The 22,340-nt window shown below is 39.2% G+C and overlaps 1 protein-coding gene across 3 annotated transcripts in view; it reads left to right on the plus strand.

The window, feature by feature from the left end:
- Nucleotides 1-22,340, plus strand: part of KCNK10 (potassium two pore domain channel subfamily K member 10) — an 82,030-nt gene that overhangs the window by 26,137 nt on the left and 33,553 nt on the right. For all 3 annotated transcript variants that reach the window (XM_061359987.1, XM_061359985.1, XM_061359986.1), the window contains one exon: nt 19,169-19,497. In XM_061359987.1, the coding sequence (XP_061215971.1) occupies nt 19,276-19,497 (222 nt within the window). In that variant the 5' untranslated portion in view covers nt 19,169-19,275. The remainder of the gene's footprint in view (nt 1-19,168; nt 19,498-22,340) is intronic.

The following is a 22,340-nucleotide window of genomic DNA, read 5'->3' on the forward strand; positions in this document are numbered from 1 at the left end:
TAAAGATTGTATGGAGGGCTGATGAACACTCTGGACTCTAATGTGCTGAGAGATGGGAAGACACGACTGAATTATCAGGAGAGGAAAAAAGACATCAGAGAGATATTAGTTTGATGATTGTTTTTAGGGTTCCCTGGAAACAGAAAAACTAAGGATTCAGAAAAGTAAAACTAGTAATAGGGAAGAGACTGGACAGCAGTTTTCTTAGTGAGGAAAGACTGAATTCTAGTCAAGGTAAGAAAGATCATAGAATCATAGAATAGTTACGGTTGGAAAGGACCATAAGATCATCAAGTTCCAACCCCCCTGCCATGGGCAGGGACACCTCACACTAAAAGATATCACCCAAGGCTTTGTCCAACCTGGCCTTGAACACTGCCAGGGATGGAGCATTCACAACCTCCCTGGGCAACCTATTCCAGTGCCTCACCACCCTTACAGTAAAGAACTTCTTCCTTATATCCAATCTAAACTTTCCCTGTTTAAGTTTGAACCCATTACCTCTTGTCCTATCACTACAGTCCCTAATGAAGAGTCCCTCCCCAGCATCCCTACAGGCCCCCTTCAGATACTGGAAGGCTGCTATGAGGTCTCCACGCAGCCTTCTCTTCTCCAGGATGAACAGCCCCAACTTTCTCAGCCTGTCTTCATGCGGGAGGTGCTCCAGTCCCCTGATCATCCTCATGGCCCTCCTCTGGACTTGTTCCAAGAGTTCAGTGTCCTTTTTATGTTGAGGACACCAGAACTGCACACAATACTCCAAGTGAGGTCTCACAAGAGCAGAGTAAAGGGGCAGGATCACCTCCTTCGACCTGCTAGTCACGCTCCTTTTGATGCAGCCCAGGATACAGTTGGCTTTCTGGGCTGCAAGCACACGCTGCCGGCTCATGTTCATTTTCTCACTGACCAGCCCCCCCAAGTCCTTCTCCGCAGGGCTGCTCTGAATCTCTTCTCTGCCCAGCCTGTAGCTGTGTCTGGGATTGCTCCGACCCAGGTGTAGGACCTTGTACTTGTCATGGTTAAATGTCATAAGGTTGGCATCAGCCCACCTCAGAAGCGTGTGAAGGTCCCTCTGGATGCCATTCCAGAGGGATTCCAGATGAATGGTGGGGTATTGTTAAGATGTAATCTGTACTGTGAGAAAAAGGGAATGAAAATAATGAAAGGCAGCATGAAGCTATAAGCTTAAAACAGTGAAAGCAGTAGAACTGTCAGCAGTGGGAGATGTTAAGAGAGAATTATTGAGAATGCCAATGCTATTTTTTGCCATGTATGTACAAGAGTAATCCATTAAGAGGCTTTTGGACTAAAAAGTCCCTTGGGCAACTTGTGAAAACTGATGTTACCTGAAAGTGATGGAGTTGAATATGGCAGAAGGATATATGATATCAGTTGTAATCAGGTAGGTTTTGGTTCACCTTTTGGTGTTTATCTGGATTTATGTAGCTTCAGACATAATACTGCATATATGTGTATCTGGTGATACAATTTAATTCTCATTCTCTTAAATTAATCCAGAGCTAGGAATTCTACCACTTACTTCAGTGTGATCAACGTGAGATTCTTAAAGTATGAGAACTGCAGGCTTTATTGAGTTAAAAGCAAAGGGGTGCCTGGAATCACTGGAAGAATGGAGGCCCTAGGTATGCTGTAAATAGGGTAAGTACCTGGAATGAAATGGGGAGGGAACAATGAGGATGTCAGGGTAAGGAAGGAATAGCAAACACACTAGTTTTCAACAAGTAGAGTATTACAGAATCCACTGTGATGGGAAAGCCTAACCTTTATTTTGTTTTAGTCTCAGTGTAATAGCAAAAGCCAAAGCAGAGAATATGAACACTGAACAGTCTGTGTTTTATAGAATTCTTGTGTAAAAGAAATGACATTCAGCAAAAGGCTAAATACTACCTTTTTAATACCCTTTTTATAGGAATACCTCTGGTTTTTGTTTTCTGTAAGAAACTGAAAACATCCTGGGAGCTGGCCTTTGTCACACGGAAGCTGCTCATATTCTAGTCCCTGAGACATCAATTATACTTCTATTGTTTTTGTAAAACATGTTTATGTATTGTTCTATTGTTTATGAAAAAACATTTTAACTGTAATGGAAAATGTGCTCTGAGATGAACCCACTGACTTTCATAAATTCTGTGCCATGCAGTTCTCAATGGTTACCCCAGTGAGATAAATCAACAAGTGAGAACAGCACATATCATATACCCTTGTACTTCAGGGTGGTGGTGACAATTCTTTCTAGTCTGAGCCATTATTTCTCCCAACATATGTTCTGGGTTGCTTTTCACAGTTATGATCAAACATTAACTCAGATTATTTAAACAAAATGATTTTTCAGAAGTGAACTATGAATAATTCATTAACATACTATGTTACTGAACCAGAAAATTTAGGGGACATTTCCTTGATTTTGGGAATGCTGAGACCAAGAATTCAGATTTCATCATTTACTTTGACTGCTAATACAATTCTTATGCTATTACAAGTCTTATTATTGGCAAAGTGCTCCAAATACATTTATTATTACATATTTTCCAGATGTCTCCAAATATAAGCATAGGAGATTACTGGTAAGATTTTGAGGTTAAAGTGGAAACTTACATGTGGGTGTATCTGTATTGGAAGTGGAAATGAAAGTCAGTAAGGTGAGAGAATCTGTTACAAAAACCTGTATAGAGGGGAAAAAAAGATGGAAGTGAATACACAAGCCTGGTTTCATTTTATTTTTCTGTTTTTAAAATGGAAGGGGAACAGCTTGCTGAAAGCTGGAAAGTTGTGACAGAGGTCATGACATGAAATACATGAAAGGGCTTGAAACATGTTGCACTTAGAATCTGGAGTCCTGAATAGGAGTAGTGATCAGCTGCAAGGTCTGGGCTGGGTTCCATTTTTTATTTTTTTATTTTTTTTTGCAATAGTCCAGACATAACATTTTGGTTGAGTTTGTTAATTGAAATTTTAGAGGACATTTGAAAAGAAATGGAGAACAAAGAAAGAGAGAAAAAGGAAAGCTGCTTGAGGTTGTGTAGCTTACAAAAGGACCCAAAGTGTGACAGGGTCAAACCTGTTGTCAGAGGTGCAGAAAATACAAAATGAAAAGTGTAACTGTGGTAAGGCTGAAAACGCTGTACTTTTTAGAAGTACGCACATAACTTAGGGCATATTTAAAAAAAATATGAGTATCTTTATGTTAATATCTGTACGTTCTCCATTGGTTCCTCAGGCATGTATCAGGGTCCTCCTCTGTGAGCAAAACTAACACACAGTGTAAGTAATCTTATGGATATATTACAAAATATCTTCATCTCATGAACTGAATATCTTCAAGAGATGATGATCTGTTCATTTGTGTAGACCTTCACTTGAGGACAGGCTTGTGTTTCTTCCATCTGTTTGTCAGTTCTGCCCCAAAGAGATGCATGCAGTAGATGTTTAATTACCTCTGTTCTCTTTCTAATATCCCAACAGGCTGAAGTCACACAGACAATAGACTGTTTAACCAGTAGGGTATAGCAAATATTAAGACCCTAAAAATTATCCTCTTGCAAAGCAATAGAAGTTATTTTGGTATCACTGTCCTACAGGATTGTTGTATTGCTTTAAGCATCAGGCTTTTTGTACCTAGATCTGTTAGAGCCATATGTTCATATCTCAGCAGCACTGACTCATCTTTTCTTCCCTAGGAAGAAAACCCAACAGGTTACTGACTTTACTGCATTAGGATTTTGGATTTTGGCACTTCAAACTTGTGCCACTGAGATTCTTAAGATTCAGTGATGTGTTGTTAAAGGGTGCTTGGATTATTTCTCTCTTACTCGATACTGTAATATAATAATATTGGCATGATTTGTAGACAGCAAATACATACTGACAGCTTGTCCAGGGCCTTTATCCTCTCAGATTTCAGCTTTTCATTTTAAAGAAACAAAAGGCAGTCACTAGCTACTTTGTGAGAAAAACCTGTGATGAAAGAATTATAAAAGAAATGGTACTGCCCAGCTGAATTGAAAGAAGTAGCTCGCACATTTCAAAGACATTCCTTAGGATTAACTCAGATCCATCACTGAGTACTTAAATGTTAAGGCTCCTGAGTTTGGATCCCACAAGGAAGGGTCATGCAGTAACAACAATCATGACAGCTAGAGAAACACAACAGCCACCTCTTTGTGGTGCTACAGGCACCAAAGTAATATGCCTTCATGAGAAGCAGAGTTCATTACTAGGTTACAATGATATACTGACAGGTAACCTTGTGACCTGAATTTCTCATTGCTACTAGACATTATTTGTTGATTTTGTTTTCTAAAAATAGGCATTTGCTGCCATTTAAGGGACTGTAAGGCAGCTGAGACATTTGCATAGGCCTGGCATATATGATAATGGACCTGAGATCTCTGACATTCTGAGCAACAGCTTAAGGCCAATTAGGATATCCTAGGACCTTTCACTTGGTATTATACAATACGGGTGGGCAACTGAATTACACCATTTGGGTATGACTTAGTTGGGAATAAAGTACCTAAATATAGGCCAGTATCTGAAATGCAGAGGTATTCTAAGTACCTGCTATGGTTAGGGGAGATACAGGCAAATATGCTTCGTGGAGTCCAGGGAACTTTCAGATGTCTGGTTTAGGGTCAGCTGCGTACTTTAAGTCTTTCCTGTGAATGCATGTAGCTACATGTCAGTGATGTGATGTGGCAGCACTGTAAAGTATTGCGAGATGATAGAAGCCATACCATATCTGCAGATGCCATCCTTGTGTAGCTATAAAGTTTTATCATAGTTCAAATGACAACTGTATTTCTACAGTATTATCTGAACAGAAGCCGAGCATAAGATAAGGAAAGTCTTGTGTAGATCATGTGTACTAGATGGGTAGTACTTGTGTACTAGACTTATCATCTAAGACACCCAGAATTATATGCTGTATAGCAGACTTGGAGCCAGCTTTGTGGAGCTAGAATCACCCTGCTATACCAGGAGCTCTGTGTGTCTAACCAGCCTCCCAGTGACGCTGTTGATCTGTTTTGTTTATTATATACTGCTGTGAGCAGCATAATTGGTCTAAAGTTTCTCTAACCTTCTTTTTGCTTACCTGAGCTCTCTTTGACTTCCAGTCACTTTCTAATAATTGTCTAACACGCAGACTGGACAGGTAAATAATTTTAACAGTGACAGCTTTATTGGTGCAACTTATACACCAAGAATGTAAAAGAAAAATATGTATGTTGTAAAGAATTTGGAATAAGAGAAAATAAAAATGGATATGATAAACAAGTGCGTTTAAACAACAACTTTATCTTCGTTGTGAAAAATCTTTTCTGCATAGAGTAATTTTGTAATAGCTGTCTTATATGTATTCCTTGTTGTGTCCCAGAATAGGTTTTCAAAGTACTAAAAAGCTTTTGTTCACTTTAACTGTTACTGTGAAAAAGAATTTAAGATCACTAAATAGACTGGATCCTCAGGCTATACAAATAGTATAGCTTTGGTGAACTAAAAAATAGCCCAATTGATGTACTTACCAGATTTCTGACCATTACCATATGATGTAAGTTCCACTTCTGTTGCTGTTGCCCAGAAAATCTGTGAAATTATCAGCTAATTGAAGTGATGGATCATTAATGAAATTTGCTTGAATTTAAAGTATTTTTCTGTAGATTCCAATCATTAGCCAGACTGGGGAAGGTAACACTAGACTAATGCAGAAATTCTTTCTTTACGGAAGATCATCAGTATAAGCTGTGTAGTCAGTAATGTGCAGACACATCCATAAGGATGCCCCCCAAAATATATGAAGGAGAACAATTAGTGCTGACTCTGTTCTTAGTCTGGGGCTAGAGGTTGCATTGCATGTGTTTTTCTGGCCTTACTCATATGTGAAAGATCTGTTCCTTGGCAGTTAGCTGAAGAGAGTCCTGCAGGAGATATTGTTCCGCCTCAGCTGAGGAATGTATTGGTGTCTTGTGGTTTCAGTCTACACTAGGGTCAGTGATGCTGCTAAAGTCCCCTTTGCATGACTGAGCTGATTAAGAAATACAGTGTTATAATACAGTGTTAGGCTGTATTCCTGGCAGTCAGGCAGCAGCAGTCACATTTCAAATGTAAATTAGATAGCTTCCTGCTAGAAAGGCCAGCATGAAACTTTGCTTTGTTTGTCTCCTTCAGTTGTTTGCCTTACCACTAGGTTTCTGTCAGTAAGAATGTTCTTCCCTTTGTGCACAGACCTTCTTATGCTAAGATGCAAGACTTTGGTTTCCTTCACTGGCTGGTCTGGCCATGACACCACTGGCTGAACTTCTTTTGCGAATCCTTGAGGCAGTATATTTGGAATATACCAGTCCAGCAGCTCTAGCAGAAAGACAGCTAAAACCGTGACCCTGCCTCATCCTATGAGCACATTGAAGCAGAACACCTATGGCAGGAAATTCAGAATCTTCCTATATGTTACTGAAATTATGGGACACTTACTGGTGGGGAAAAATAATCAGCTTGTTTCATCCAATAGCATGTCATGGTGCAATGACATTTTCATTTTTTAAAGTCTTTGAATGAAGATTATGGATAAGCAGCAGCATCACTGCTTCCACCTGTTGTTCATTGAATGGTGATGTCTGCAGAGAACCAGAGAGGACCTATTTATTCCTTGGTGCTTGTACTTGAGGCTCAATGACATACTGACAAGAATGCATTTTTTTTCTCCATATTACCTAACAAGGAAAAGCAATGGTATCTCCATCTCTTCTGAAAGGAACTCTTATTTCAGGGTGTCATCTCTGTACCCCAAGATCTTGAGCCAGAAGCACTTGCTTCCTGTTTGGCTCTTATCAGAGGAGAGACTTGCATGAACTAGAACTCCCAGTTTTAGCAAGAGCAAGAAATACTGATCTAATACTAGGGAAACAGATCTTAGCAGTGATCTATTGATTTTAGTCTTATTTCAGAAAGGGAAAGGTGAGACTTTTTCATGGGTTTCTGGGTATTCAGTTTCTCTATAAATAGCTTCATAAACCTGATGATAGCACTGCTGTCAGTGAGTGTGTTGGAATAAACGCAGTCACCAATGTTGAAGCAGGAGGGCTCCTTATTTGGGACTTGCCCCTGTCAATCACTTTTAGTCTCCCCCCAACTCTTCCTCCTCCTCACTGCAATGCTCTTCTACTCTGCTTTCCGTTTTCCAATACCTGAAATTCATTGATGAGTCCCGTCACATGAGTCCTTCCTTTGGGCTCAAGTGTCAGAGACAACAGGGAGTGTAGCTGAGTGCCAAGTACTGAGAAGAGGAATTGAACAGGGAGTTATGAGTATGCTACCTCCCATGCTGCCAGCACAGTTGGAGAGAAGTGAGGGACAAGAGCAGATGGATGGATTTGGAGGAGGGCAGAGTGGAAGAGAGGTCAGGAGAGAGAGAAAGCAAAGCAGGGGAAACAAAATTCGAACTGCCCTCCAGCAGTGTACAGTCTCACTCCAGCACAAGACATATCTCCCTCAAGTATTCATCTGGACTTGGCAGCTCCGTAAGTAGTGCTACAAATGGTGTCAGTAGCAGTGCATCTTCATGTTGTTGCCAATAAGTGTTAGCTAGGAGTCCCTCGAGGACTTGTCCTGAAGCCAAACCAGAAAGAAAAAAATGTGAAGAAGCCTTCAGCTGTTCCTGGAGTTCACATTCTGCCTTAGCACATCCATTCTTTCAACCACTGAGCTGTCACATACGCCTTAGAAAAGTGCATTGCCTGGGAGAGGGAGGAGGGAGGGGAAAGTATCCCAGCATCCCATGACCGTGACTTTTGCAGAGTTTTTTTTAATGTCAGTGAATAAGTTCTGGATGATACCTGCACAAGCCAGCTTTAGGCTTCCTGTTGTTTCCCTGCCATTTGCATAGTAAACAGGATCTCTCAGGCTGTATTTGCAAGAGAGTAACTCTTGGGCAGCCCGTTTTAGGATTGCGGGCATACTCTGACTGCGGTTCTGACAGCAGAGCAGCTGGGTCAGAATCTGGAAGTTCTTGTAAATAACCAGCAAGAGCAGCTTACACATGGGTATCATATTTTTTCTCTATAACCAACAGAAGAAAGAGGTCTGATTTATGGTTGCCTATTAATCTTGTAACAGACAGACCAGTATTTTGTCAGGTATAGCGGAAAAGAGCATGACTCCTAAAAGAGCTTGAAGACTTACTAATTCATTGATGACAAATCATTGTACCTGCTTGATGCGTGTATGACTAAGACCTTGTTTTAATCAGCTTTTGAAATTACTCTTGAATTTAATTAATTTGCTGACTTCTCTATGGCAGTGTTGACGAGACAAACTGTGAACACATACAGCATTGTTTTTCCTTACTGTCACACGGGTTTATCTATTATTTGTGAAATGCTTTGAGATATTAAACTAATAATGAAAGATTATTACAGACTTCGTACAACCGATACAAAGAAGAACATTGAGATGTGTTTGACTATCTTACACAGAAGGAGAGTGATAGGATATCAAGAGCATTTTCTTGTTCTGAATGATGACTAGAATATCAAGATGAATGATTTAGGATTTTTTATATATATATACCCTTAACATTTCACTAGTTTGTTTACAGATCCTGGATGATGAATACAACCCTGCAACACCAGGCTGTTTTTCTTTGTTATCCTTCACTGATAGCTTTTCTTCTTGGAACTATAGGAGTATGCAGGGCACAGATAGACCTAAATGAATTCTGGCAGATGATTTTATGCCCTGTTCTTAGACACTTCCAATGAAGGAGATTTCAAAATCTCGGTGTCTGTTCCCATGCTTAGCTATCCTTGTAGCTAGACTTTTTCCTAATGTAAAAACTCCTACCTCCTTGGTACAGACTGATCAGTTATTTCTTACCCTATTTTTAAGGGATCTAGGGAAGAATTCATCACTTTTTTTTTCAGTTAGTCAGTGCCTTAATTTGTGAGGCTACAGTCCACATTTTGATACTTAATCCAAACAACATTTTCGTTTATATTAAGGTCATATTTTGGAAAGCTGCAGTGAAAATCAAAGTGAAGTGTTGAAAAGATGGAAAAATGACATTTGAATACATGGTGGAGTTTGATTTACTGGGGTTCAAACTAAGATAAGAGATCAGTCAAAACTGATAAAAGCGAGAAACTGATATTTTCAATACTCTAACAACAGATCCAGTGTCTGCCTCCTGTAGCTGGCTAACTCATTCTCTCTTTCTATATTCCTGTACTCATAACACTCAGCTAATATGAAGTATGTTAGTTTTTAGTCACCATTCAATATTCTGGTGATAAGTGAAGCGGATAAAGTTGTTGAATAGAGCAGCCTTTTCTGTGCCATTCAGAGTTTCTTTCCCTTTTCTATTAGCCTGAAGAAAGAAAAACATATCTTCATCTTCACTGGTTGCTAACTAAATGCAGTCATTTGAAAGGCTGTGCAGAAGCCAAAAATGGGAATGAAGTTAAAGAAATAAAATACAGGTGTCAAAAATAGGAGTGCGTCTTTTTGGACAGGTCTTAAAAAACACGAGTCTGGGAGAGTGGATTTCTGTTCCAGTCTGTTGTTTGTTGTGTGGTCTTGGTTAAGCAATTTCTCTTTTGTCTAGGCTATACCTACACAGTGGTATTCAGCAAAAGTTGAATGCTGCTGTCTGAGCTAGGCCAGCCAAGGAAACTGTAAACTTCAGCCTCTCTGGTACAGCACTGTTTTGAACCAAATATGCCCTGCCAAGTGGCTAGGCCTACAAACAAAAGCTCAGCACTACACTAACAAAATTACTATAGTGCTGAGCTTGGATTGAACCTGGTTTCTGTGCAAATCCTAATGAAAGCTGGATCAGTCTGCAAAAAGCAGCCTAAAAAGACTTTTGAATTCCTAACATGAAAGGTTAAGGGAAATTATTGTTGTGCAGCATCAGATTTTTCCAGAATGATTTTAAAGACAATGATACATGGTAATGATTGCTCTTTGTAATATATTCAAGGCAGTTGCACCCCTGTTCTAAACATTGTTGAGTTTAGGGCTCCTGTTCTAAAGAATTTGTTCTCTATAAGATAAATAATTATAACTATTAATGAGGACATATAAAAATCGATTTAGGATTAGATTTGTTGGCATAGTGAAATTTTCTGTTTGTTTTTTTTCTTTTTTCTTTTTTTCTTTTAATACGGTTAACAGCACTGGGATTTTAGTCCTTCTGACTTTTAGTCACAGCAGCTACTGTGAGTTTTTCATTTCCCTGCTTTGAAAGCTCTTTGTGAGATGGATATTTGAACTGCCATTCCTCTGTGCATTAAAGAATTTACAATTAGAAATGGCAGTGCCTCTAAGAAACACGATGAATATAAAAATGGTATTCAGACCCTTCTCTCTTTCTCACTGTATTTTCTTGACTAAAATTTAATTGACTTGTGCATACTTTTTTTTACATCTTTTTAGGGGAACGAGGTTCAGATTTGCTAAAATGAAAAGATAGAATACCAGGAAGTCTTTCAAAAGCCTCACAAAATCCATTGAAAGCAAAGCAAAGGGACATGACATAGCACACGGGAATGGTAATTGCGTAGACTTTTTAATCTTTTACACATTTGTTAAACTAATCACTAGAGTAATAAGCAATCCAACAGCCAAATTTACCCAGCACCCAATTTCTAGGCATTTAACAAGCAAATTTTTAAAATTTTTAAAAACTGTCAGCCAGAGATATCACATTGTATTGCTACTTTTCCTTCATTGGTTAAGAACATATGCGCTTCTTGCCAGCATGAAATATTTAGTGAATTGGACATTTAGCTTTATACGAAAATAATGCTGCTAAAATCCTTTTTCTTAAATCTGTATAGAAAATGAGTGAAATGGAATGCTGATGTTTGGGAAGGAAAAATGAGAATGAAAGATGAGAAAAACTAGAAATCAAATCCACTCAAAACCACAAATGAATTTTCCAGTAAAGAGTGACAAAAAGGCATTATTATTGGAAGGCTGCTTGCTCTCTCTGTAGCTAACTCATGTTCATCACTATAGTTAAGTCCTGATCTATACGCTTACTTATATTCTCAGGGCATGTCTGTAATGGAATGATAACTTTTTCACCAATGCACTCTGTGACTGGTTAGACTCAGGAAAAACAGTTCTTGACAATACAGTCTGAGCTGTGTCCTCATCTTTAGTGCCCCTGTGCAAACTGTCTGTTGGTGGGTTGACCTTGTCTGTCTGCCAGATGCTCACCCAGCCACTCTCTTACTCCTTTAGAGGAGAGGGAGAGAAAATAAGATGGAAAACTTTGTGGGTCAGGATAAAGGCAGGAAGATCACTTAGTAATTACCATCATGGGTAAAACAGACTTGACCTGGGGGAAATTAATTTGTTGCCAGTTAAAACAGATTTGTATGGTTAGAAACGAAGACAAAGGTTAAAATACCTCCCCCCCTCCTTTGATTTTCTCATAGGGGAAACTTCACTCCATTCCTGACTGCTCTTCTCCACCCCACATAGTGCAGGGGGGTGGCAAATGAGGGATTGTGGTGAGTTCATAACAGTTCCTCTGGACTGCACCTTTCTCTTCACTTTTTTGCCTTGCTCCAGCATGGGCTACAGTCCTTTAGGATAAAGCTACTCCAGCATGGTCTTTTCAAAGGCAGCTGTTTTTCAGGCAGTATCAGCCTGTTCTGGTCTGGTGTCTTTGGTGTGGTCCTCTCCACGGGCTGGGGGGAAATATCTCCTCCACTATGGTCACTTCCAAAACTCACACAGGTTGCACGAGAACATCATCTACCGCTCTTGAGGCATCTCTTTCTCCTTTATTGACTGTGAAGACTTTCATAGTTAGAAAGGTCTTTCTACAGAAAGAAAGACCTTGATGCAGACCATACTGCTTTCTTAATTTCTACCATGTTCCAATTTAGGCTGATTGAGATTTTTTTATTTTTGCCTAAACAGTAGTTTTCTAATGAAGAAAAATGAAAGACACATTATAAGACAGTGGAGTTTTTTGTTTTCTTGTAATACTGTTTTCCAAATCAATTAAGCAGTTGGGGTATTCCAAGAGCAATTAATTAGCGTGTTTCAGTTATAACTGATGAAACAAAATTATGTAGATTTTTTTTGGAAACTTACCAAGAATCATGATTTTGAGCTGACATTTCTCTCCCCATCAGCAGAGAGATCTCAATAGATTTTTATTTAACTAGCATTATCCTATAATAGGAAGCACACAGTGACTTTATTTCTTATGCAGTTTTGTAGCATAGCATACTCCTCCCTTCTGCCTACCTTACTCTGGGAAAAAAGCAGTTTGGGAGTAATTGGGAGAAATCAGTGCTACTTTCTAACAGCACATTCAGTCTTCCTGGTTTCATGTGCTACACTTCTGCCGTTACCTGTCTCTCTTTCTGTACTGTGTTGGATGCCTTGCCACTGATGACTGCATTTGCAGCAGACTGCTGAGATGTTGCTGAAGTCAGCAGCGCTAATACTTCATTAGAGAATCCACTACGGGGAAAACAATGTTAGATTTAACCAGTGGGGTACTGCTGCAATGAAAAGCTGTATGCTTGGAGGCACTCTATGCACTCCCCAAACAAGCCATATGTCAAGCTTTGCTTTCATGAACAGTAAATGTAATAATAATTCTTCTCACTTCAATGGCAGTTTGCAGCAAAATGCTGTACAAAGAGTAGGATGAAATTCCCCTTGTGTGGCAGGCTCGTGATGACTTTCATTGCTCAAGTCATGTGGTTGAACACCTTTGGGGATACACAGAGGGACCAGGGCCAAATCAGTGTAAAACGTGTCAGTGCTGCGAGCAGTTTTCTTGATCCATGGCTGTATGGATCCTGTGGTCCCCAGGCAGCAGTGCATATTATTATGCCTCAATCCAGAACAACAGCCACAGGGATACTAGTGTTCTGCCCAATATGTAATGGTAGCCTGAAGGCAGGGTTTTTCTTCCAGTTCTTGATCACAGCTGAAATGTCACCTGTTAATTAGACCACATCATGCAAAGATGCTGCACAAACACAAAGGCAGACACAAGCATTGTCTACTGGGATTTTTGCCGTAAAAGCCAGACTTTCTAAACCAGCATCAGATTTTTGAGTGCCCAGTGTGTAAAAATTCAGCATTCATTGTGCTGGTTAAATGGATGCTTGATACTTTACAAAACCTGTTAAAAAAACGCAACAGACAGGGATGAAGAATGGGGGTGGGCAGGGGGCTGTAATAGCAAGAAAAGCAGGTGGTGGAAATGATTAGCCATGTCCTCATAATGCAAAATTTTAATGGCTTAATGATTTTTTTGTTACACATGGACAGAAACTTCCACGTTTCATTACTTCCATCATGCATATAGCAACTACATGCTTCCTGTTGGACATACAAATTCCCTTCATCCATGAATGTGCATGCATTTTCTTAGTGATGTATTCAGTTCATATAGCTGAAAGCTTGATACACTGATTGCCTTAGCTCTTCCTCTAGCATTTCTCTTTTCCAGGCATAGCCCTGCTATGTTAACCCAAGCAGCCAGTAGCTGAAATGACTTTGGGGATTCTGTGGGAATGCTGTGAAATTGGAAGTAAATGCTAGATACCCATATTCCCTAGGAACTTCTGTTTGGAGACAAGCCAGAGTCTGGGGTGCAAGATTGTATGTTATCCAGTGGTGGGCTGCTCATTTTCCTGTCTTTCTATGCAGTTCAAGCAGGAAACCTTTTGATGTTAACTTCAGTGTGTGTCCATTTCAGCAGAGAGGTGGGTGGGGGGGAACCCAGATAGTTAGAATACTCGGTCCAGTGAAAATTAAATAAATGAGGCTCCTGCTAAGATGTTGAAACAACTGTGGCTAGTGGTGTCCCTTCATACCCCAGTCCTTTACAACCTATTTTAAGAAGGTAGATCAACCTGCTTTTAGTGGATGGTTCAGGGAAACTCTAGTGTACTTGGCTAGCACCCCACAGACAATTCAGAGACTTGATGCTCCAGGTCTCGGTTTTGCAACTTCATACACTTGACAAAATGTCATATTTGTAAATTATTTCAGGAGAAAATGCTGCCTTATTAAGTAATGCTATAGGAAGGATGTACAAGTGGAGATAACCCACTGAAGGATCTTGTGAAAGCTGGAAGGAGGATAATTTGCACATGAATTTTCTCAGCGAAACTGACCTGCATAATAAGATTACTTTATAATTCAAACTAAACTCCTAATTTTAAGACAGACATAAGGAAAACTCCGTGGGAAATTTTCAGTGCTTGACAATGTAAATGTTTGAAGAAAGCATAATTTCCTTTCTTGAAAAAAACTCCCATCATATTATGAGGATTTGGGAAAAATTACTGGTACTTACTTTCAGATGCACATCAAAGAATCTTTTTACTTGAGCTGAGAGTACCTTTTTGTCTTCCTTGGATGGACCCATTAAAATGGGAGATGAAATGTCTGGTTTCATTTTTGGTCAACTCATGTATTAAACTTAGGCCAGCTTCTGGATTTATGAATGCATATGTGGCTTCTGTCTAATTCTGTTCTGAATCCTGTGAAAGAAACACTTGCATCAGATGTGTATTATACTGTCATTAAAATGTACATAAATTCCTGTGTAGTCCGCTAACACATTAAGACACTCCATTAAACCTGGGTTGCATTTTTTCACAGATATATAAATTGTGACAGAAATACCTGATAGGTGGGTATGTTAATTTAAAAAAATGAATTTGTTTTAAACCGGTTGAGAAACTCTTATCTAAACCCAGGTTTCTTCAGTATCTCTTATGCTCTTGGCATATTGGGTAAGTGTGGCAGTTTAAACTCAGCCAGCAGCTAAGTACTGCGCAGCTGCTTGCTTACTCCCCTCCACTTCCTGCTGGAGAATTTTTTTCAATTTTTACAGAAATGTAAAAAGCCATGCGTTAAGAACAGTATAGTAACTGAAATATAACCATCATCATCATCATAGGAAATAGGAAATAGAGAGAGAGGAAGGAATACATCCCACCCCCTAGGAAAAAAAGAAACAAGTGATGCACAATGAAATTTCTCACCACCTGCTGACCAGTACCCAGCCTGACCTGAGCAGCATTGGTCCTTTCCAGGTAACTCCCCCCAGTTTATATACTGGGCATGATGTGCTGTGGTAGAATATCCCTTTGGCTAGTTTAGCTCAGTTGTCCTGACTCTGCTCCCTCCTGACTTCTTGTGCCCCTCTTCACAGAGCACAAGAGACTGAAAAGCCCTGGTTCAACAAGCAACAACCAAAACACTGGTGTGTTATTAGTGTTGTTCTCAGAATAAAGCTGAAGCACAGCACTGCACCAGCCACTAGGAAGAAAAATAACTATTCCAGCTGAAACCAGTGCAGTAATGTATTTGCCAGGATAGAGGTCAGTGTGGCAAACCCATGCTTAGCTTTTTCAGAGTCAAAAGCCAGTTGAACAACCTCTCAGAATTCTGACTCTTATTTGAAGCTGTTCTTTTCAGGTGTCTGTACTTTGTACCTCTCTGTCTGGAGATTTTCCTCTTAAATTGATAGTTTTCACAGAATCGTAGCAGGTTATGTCGCAGTGGTGCTGTAAAGCAGGGCCAACTATTCTTAAGTATTTCTGGCAGAAATTAGTCTAACCTGTTCTTAGAATGTCAGTCTCTTAAAGGACACCTGCAGTAATAAAGAACAATTTTTAACCTGAAGTGATCTGTTATGGTGCATAGTCTTACCTTACAGTATTTTGCTTTAGAATAGAATGTTTCTCTTTAATGGCCATCTAGGACAAATGCCAACTGGTCATCTAGTCCAACTGCCTACTGCTCATGATGGGTTAAGCTCTGCCCCAGCCACCTTTTGTTTCCCACTGGCATTTTTTTACTGGTGTAAGGCCTGTATTGAAACACTGGTGTGTTCCTTTGAGGGTACCTGTTCCTTTGAGGTTACCTGTCTACTAATTTAATGCAGGCATGTGAATGGAGATACATCATTGCTTTCAGTGAGGCAGATTAAGTCTTCTTTGATATGATAGTCTAAACTATCTACAAATTCAAGAGTTTATGTAGTCCTTCATTTTCTTAAACTGTATACCTCTGCATGTTGTTGGATTGACACTGTAGTCCATCCTTTGATTTAGCAAAGCTCCTTGTTAAACTTCTGGAAGTTTATACAGCTATTATGTTCATACATTAGTTCAAAAATTGTACAGACATGGATCCTTACAGAACACTCATGTTAGAAAAGTAAGCTAGTTGTTGAAACCCAGTTTAAAAGTTGAAACCATGTTTAAAGGTGAATGGTAGAGCCTTTCTGAGAGCATAGGTTCATGGAAGCAGAGTTCCAATTATAAATTGGGACTTCTGAATTCCTACCATGTGCTCAAGTCACTAACCCTACTATCATGTTATAGATTTACACTATTTTCCAATACCTACCTGCTGCTTAAAATCTACCCTGAAACATACCTGGGGTATTGACTGCAGTTGTGCCTTCTGCATCATCTTTGTCAGAAGACCATCTCTGTTATACGTCAACTGCTCAACTAGCTGCTTTAGTAGTCTTCCTGTGTATTAATTTATATCATATAACATCTTTTAGGATCAACATTTCTACATATGATTAGGTTAGCCATTACTAAGAGCAGAAAATGAAAGTCTTTAATACAGTTCTTAGGAAAAGAATTATCTTTTATTTTAGAGATAAGTAAGCCAAGCCCAGTAATACATTAAGTGAAACAACATTTATAAGAACATTTTATGTTCCCTATTGTGAACTTCCCATCTTGTTCTTAAATCAGTACAACATATTTTTCTTTGAAGACAGAATCAAACAGGCAACTATTTTACTGTAAAGAGTTATTAACACTTTGCCAGAAATATGATTTGTATAAGAAAATTTATACTAGCAGAGAGGAAAACAAAACTTACAAAAACTGTTTTAACTCTACCAGCTCTTGACTTATCATTTGTAGGATATCAAAGGTCGGGCACCTCTCTCCACTGAAAGGCTCACCCAGCCTACACTTGGCTATGCCAGTCATGGTGATGATGATAGCTGTTTCAAAAAATTGTAGCGTGCTGTTTCTGTCATATGAGTTCTGCTCTCTTCCTACCATGTGAGCCTCATATCCAAAGACTATTTTACTGAGTAATCTGAAGTGTGCAAAATCAACCCTCAGGATTGCAGATTTTGTATATTCTGTATATCGATTCACAATATATTGTATATTGATTCACAATATACAGAGTAGTTATGGGCTCTAAGTACTGTAAGTTGATTGAATTCCATGCAATGGGTGGAAGTTATGTTATACTGCTTTAGATCAGCTGAGCCACTTCTGGGAATACTCAAATTTGTTCAGTTCAGTAAGGAAGTATTCTGACTGAGATATAAGATATTTACCTATAGAGGAAGAGAGGTTCTGCTTCACACAGCCTCTCTAATTTACGTTTCTTTTGTATACGTTTCTGATGTTTCCTGCTGAAATTCACTGTATCTATTACAATAATCCTTTAATAAGATTTTAATAATTAAATAATTATCTCTTTTACAAAAAAATGAAATACATGTGGAGGTAAGAGAAAGTATCTTTTTAAAATTTGATGTCACTCCATCCTGTCTGATAAGTGTTGGGAACCATAATGACCTTTTGATGGTGAAACAGAGCAAATGTGCCGACAGGGTGTTGCAAAATTGAGGTACACACAAAGGGGATCAACCACAGAGGCTTCTCCTTTGATCTTGGATCCTTTCCAATCCATTTAGAATCTTAGCCTCCAATTCAATATTAATAGAAATATTAACTGTAAAGCAACTGTAATTAGCTAGCAAGTAAGCTAGAAGCTCTGTCCTCAGTGCAGTGCTTCAGACATGTATCGCTTCTGGGAAAACGTGACTGTAGTAAACAGCTGAGTTCTTAAATTACTCAGTATCATAAACCAGTTTCTATTGGGAAAGAGTTGTACCCCACTTCAAACTCAAGGTAAAATCACGTTGTATGTTGAATAGTTTAGAATCAGTTTTTGCTGCCATTCCGGTCAGGTATTGTAAATCCTTCTGCTTTAGTTTCTGAGAAAAACAGCATGGACACTTTGGGAATAAATTCAGAGATTGCAGCTAAAGTGGCTATTTTAACTGCAATCTGATTTAGGTCTGATATGAAATAAATCAATTCATTTTCAAAGAAATTACACATCAGCGACAGCTGCACCATGGTAAGAATACAGCATGGATTTGCTTTAAAATGAATCCAACATCTTTAAAACCTGCATGTGGTACCATTATACCACTGGATGCGGAGGAACCTGGCCTCATCCTACCATTGTTAGCTCTGGAACAGAGAGTGGGGAAGTGTGATGCTGAGACACCTCAGTTAGTTGGAGGTGAGCCAGCTTTGATTAGGATGCCTTGACAGCTTGACAATAGTGGTCGGGCTAATAAGTGGCTGGAAGTCGATGCTTATTAGCTCTGATGTACTGCTAAGGTCTTGTGGGCTATATAGTGTCTTATTCCTAAACTGGAAGGTCCACCATTGTGCTCAGCATGTGAGTGATTTTGGCCTGCCATATCTGTTATGCTTTGGCTGAAGAATGATTTATGCTAAAATTTGTGAAGTTTCCATTCTTTAAGAATATTTTCAGAAGTGTTGAGTTTATGAATGCACATAAATAATATGGGCCTGCTTATGTTGGCAAGCCAAAGAGCATTGTGGTTTGCAAAGCATTGTCAGTTTCTGTCAATACCAGACCAAGTAGTGATCGTTGATTATTTATTAACAGTTCAGTTTCTTAGCACTGCTAATACTATTAGTACCATGATTTAAGGACAAAATCACTGCCAGGGTCCTCACCAAATAGCACCTTGTGTAATTAATATACTAACTAGACAAAATTTCATGTTCTTACTGGGTAAATGGTTTTCCGCATCCTTCTGAAATTTTTGTGTATGCAACTGTACTGTCCTGTTCTAGAGGTAATGGGTGAAGGAAACCCCTGAGGTAGCTTGTGTGTGGATGGACAAAACATATATGGGGCCTTCCAGATGAGAAGGATCACATCTATGTGAATAACACGGTTTATTCAAGAGTCTTGAAAATGGTGTTTAGGAAAGCTGTTTATGAAGATCAAGGCTATACCCTTAGGGATTTGATTTTGAACAAGATTTTTTTACTTTGTGTTTCAGTGGCTGTTCCCTCACCAGTGCCAGCTTGTGAACCTGAGCCCAAAACTAACGGGCATAACCCAGCTCCACGACTCTCCATTTCATCCCGAGCTGCTGTTGTTGCTACCATGGAAGCCCCTTCTCAAGGCCTGCAGACAGTCATGAAGTGGAAAACAGTGGTGGCCGTCTTTGTCGTCGTGGTAGTTTACCTGGTGACAGGAGGACTTGTCTTCCGCGCCCTGGAGCAGCCCTTTGAAAGCAGGCAGAAGAACACGATCGCTCTAGAGAAGGCTGACTTTCTTCGGGAACATGTTTGTGTAACTCAGCTAGAGCTGGAGACATTGATTCAGGTAGGCCACATGAAGAAGACAGTACCTCTTGCAAGCTGGGATAAACATCTTGATGTTTTTTTGCTCAGCTGAGTTGGTGCAGAATAAAATTGCTCATAGAATCCTCACAATGGTCAGTGTGAAGAGCAGGCTCTTTCCCAGTCATTTTAAAGTCTGAGAAATAGAAACTATGGCTCCAAAACATTGTAAATAAAAGTTAAATGTATTCACTAGAATAATGAAAAATGTGTGCAAGGAAAATCAGAACTTAATATCTGGACGAAATTCTTGTGAGAGGTGACAGATTTGCAAGACACTTGCTCACCATCTCTGAGTTTTCAAATGATATTAAATTCTTAATTCTTCCTTAAAAATTAAACACAGCAACCAGGAAAGCAAACAAAAAAGGATAGGTGGGAATTTTGAAGTAAATATTCAGCCCAGAATTCCAAACTTAGTGTAAAACATTACTTCACAGGTTTACTATCGTGAATTTTAGGTAAATGAATAATGATAAAGTAGCAATTGAAAATAGGAAATAATTGGTATTTAAGAACTACAGAATTTTTAGTCCGGTCTAGCATGCAAAGCTTTAGAATCCATTTTGAAGGAAGTAACTATCAAGTATGTTGAAACAAGTGGAAAATGGAATAACGTGTAAGAAAGGTCTACCAAGGTTAGAGTTATCTTTTATTGATTAGAACTCTTGACAAGGAAAGTTATTATGGATGTTAGAAGACTCTCATCTGTTGCCTGGAGAAAACAGATTAGGTAAGAAATGTGAGATACCTAGGGTGTATATTCCAAAGCTGAATTTCAGCCTCATATTTCTGACCTGAATTTTTGTCTGAGATTTCCAAGAGCACAATGTGTTTCCCTCTGGGATGTCGCACCATGTCGCATGTTGGGATTTCAGTCTGTTTGAAAGAACACAGAGCTATCCCCTGGATTCCTGTGTCCATCAGCCCAACCATGTTATAAAACTCTTTCTCTAAGTGAACCAAATTTATTATCTTAGCATTTTTTAAGAGGCTGTTCCAGTGTCTCATTGCTGTAATGGAAAAAGCATTCTTCTACTTTTCAGCTTAAACTTGTTCAGTTTCCTTGTAGATGGTGTTCCACAATATCCCATTGTTTAACTGATTCCTCTTCCTTGTCCACATGTGTAGATAGCAGTGCTCTTCTGCCTCTTCTAAGCAAAAAAAAAGTAATTCTGTTTCTTTGCAGACAGATGTGGGTTCTCCCTGCTTGTGGCCTGTGTTCACAGAAAGACAGGTCAGTTCTGAGTCAGAAACTGTGTACCTGCACCTTTGGGCAGCCTACTACTGTAGCTAAGAAGCCAAACCTGCTTCAGCAGGAAGTGGTACTGTGCTGATGTGACTGTACAGCTTTTGGATCAGCTTGATCACATCCTTCATCTATCTGCAGAAGGCAGATGAACATGTTCAGTTTTCAGGGTGAGTCCTGTTAAGGGCTGTTGGATCAGACGTGCTTCTCATGGCAGTGCTGCAGAGATCCTCATTTCCCTCAGCTCTTCCTGTGTAACGTATGCTGTCTGATTCAAGGATTTAAAAAAAACCACTAAAAGCAAGAAATTTGTATTCCCTTGATGGGAATGTCACTATTAAAAAGGTCTGTAAAATGCTATCTTTTCTAGCAGAAAGCAGAGCACATATTAAATGCAACAACCAAAGCACCTATGCAGTGTGGTAGACTCCTGCATATCAACTGCAGTGCAAAGAGTTTTAAATAGCCCATTCTAAAAAATAAATATCTCTAAGATACATGACAGTTTTAATTCTTTATTTTACACAAATTTTTTTTCTTCTATCACCTCAAAAGTGGTGACACTAAAATAAAAATACAGGCATATTGTGTCATCAGAAGGCAGATACTCTGAAAGAATCTTATCTCCTGAGATTTCAGTATGCCCTCAGGCATTACACTGGGCAACTGGAAATCATTTTGCAAAGGTAAATTAAATTGGTTTAGCAGCTTAGCATGTGAATGTCTTATGGCCAACAGATGTGAAATATTGAAACAGATTTGTCAATAAAGAACAAGTTCCTTCGGATTCTGCTGTAAGTCCAGGTGTGAAAGTGGCTCCAGGGATGTAATTTGGTACGCTGATACAGAAAACTCTGATTGTATCTAACTAGCACAGCAGTGAAACACTGCTTGAAGATAACCTTAACACTGTGCTTTCATGCCTTCATTTTGATGATTTCAAAAGGGACATCTCCCTGGCTGGCACAATGCATCTCTGCATTGCACCGAATGCTGTGTCTGCCTTTACAATTGTGATTTCAGACTGATGTGGCAACTTCCATGGGTCCTGGCTGCTGTGCTGTGTACAGTCAGCACCTGGCTACTGCTAAGGGATCTGTTTGTAATTCATGTTACTTGGCTACCTGAAAGCATTTAGATGAACACAGATCATGCTCTCCATAATAACTGTTGCTTCACCTCTGTGCTTTGGAGAATATGGAAAAGCACGTTCTCTAAATACGAGAGACCTTTAGAACCAGTTTGTATCCTTTTCCTGTCAGGGTAGCTCTGGAACAATTTTTAAGGAGAAGAGGAAAGGAGTGTCATGGTCTTTACACGGCTAATGATGAATATATTTATTGGTTTGCTTAAATTTCAATCTTTCAAAGCATTCTCCTTTGGGAAATCTATAAGGAAGTGGCTCAGCACTGTATGAAGCAGCTGTTAAAGTTTACTGTAGATGAGGCATCCTTTCCAACTTGATCTCTGATAACACATTGCAAATATTAGTACTGGTAGCACACATGTGAATTGCTGAGTTCAGACTGTGAAGTTCATTCATAGACTTCAGAAACAATACAGTGATGAAAGAAGTG

Source organism: Neopsephotus bourkii, unplaced genomic scaffold (assembly GCF_033783945.1).
Source record: "Neopsephotus bourkii isolate Nb327-2 ecotype Australia unplaced genomic scaffold, CSIRO-AGI_Nbou_v1 NB_998, whole genome shotgun sequence".
Classification (NCBI taxonomy): domain Eukaryota; kingdom Metazoa; phylum Chordata; class Aves; order Psittaciformes; family Psittacidae; genus Neopsephotus; species Neopsephotus bourkii.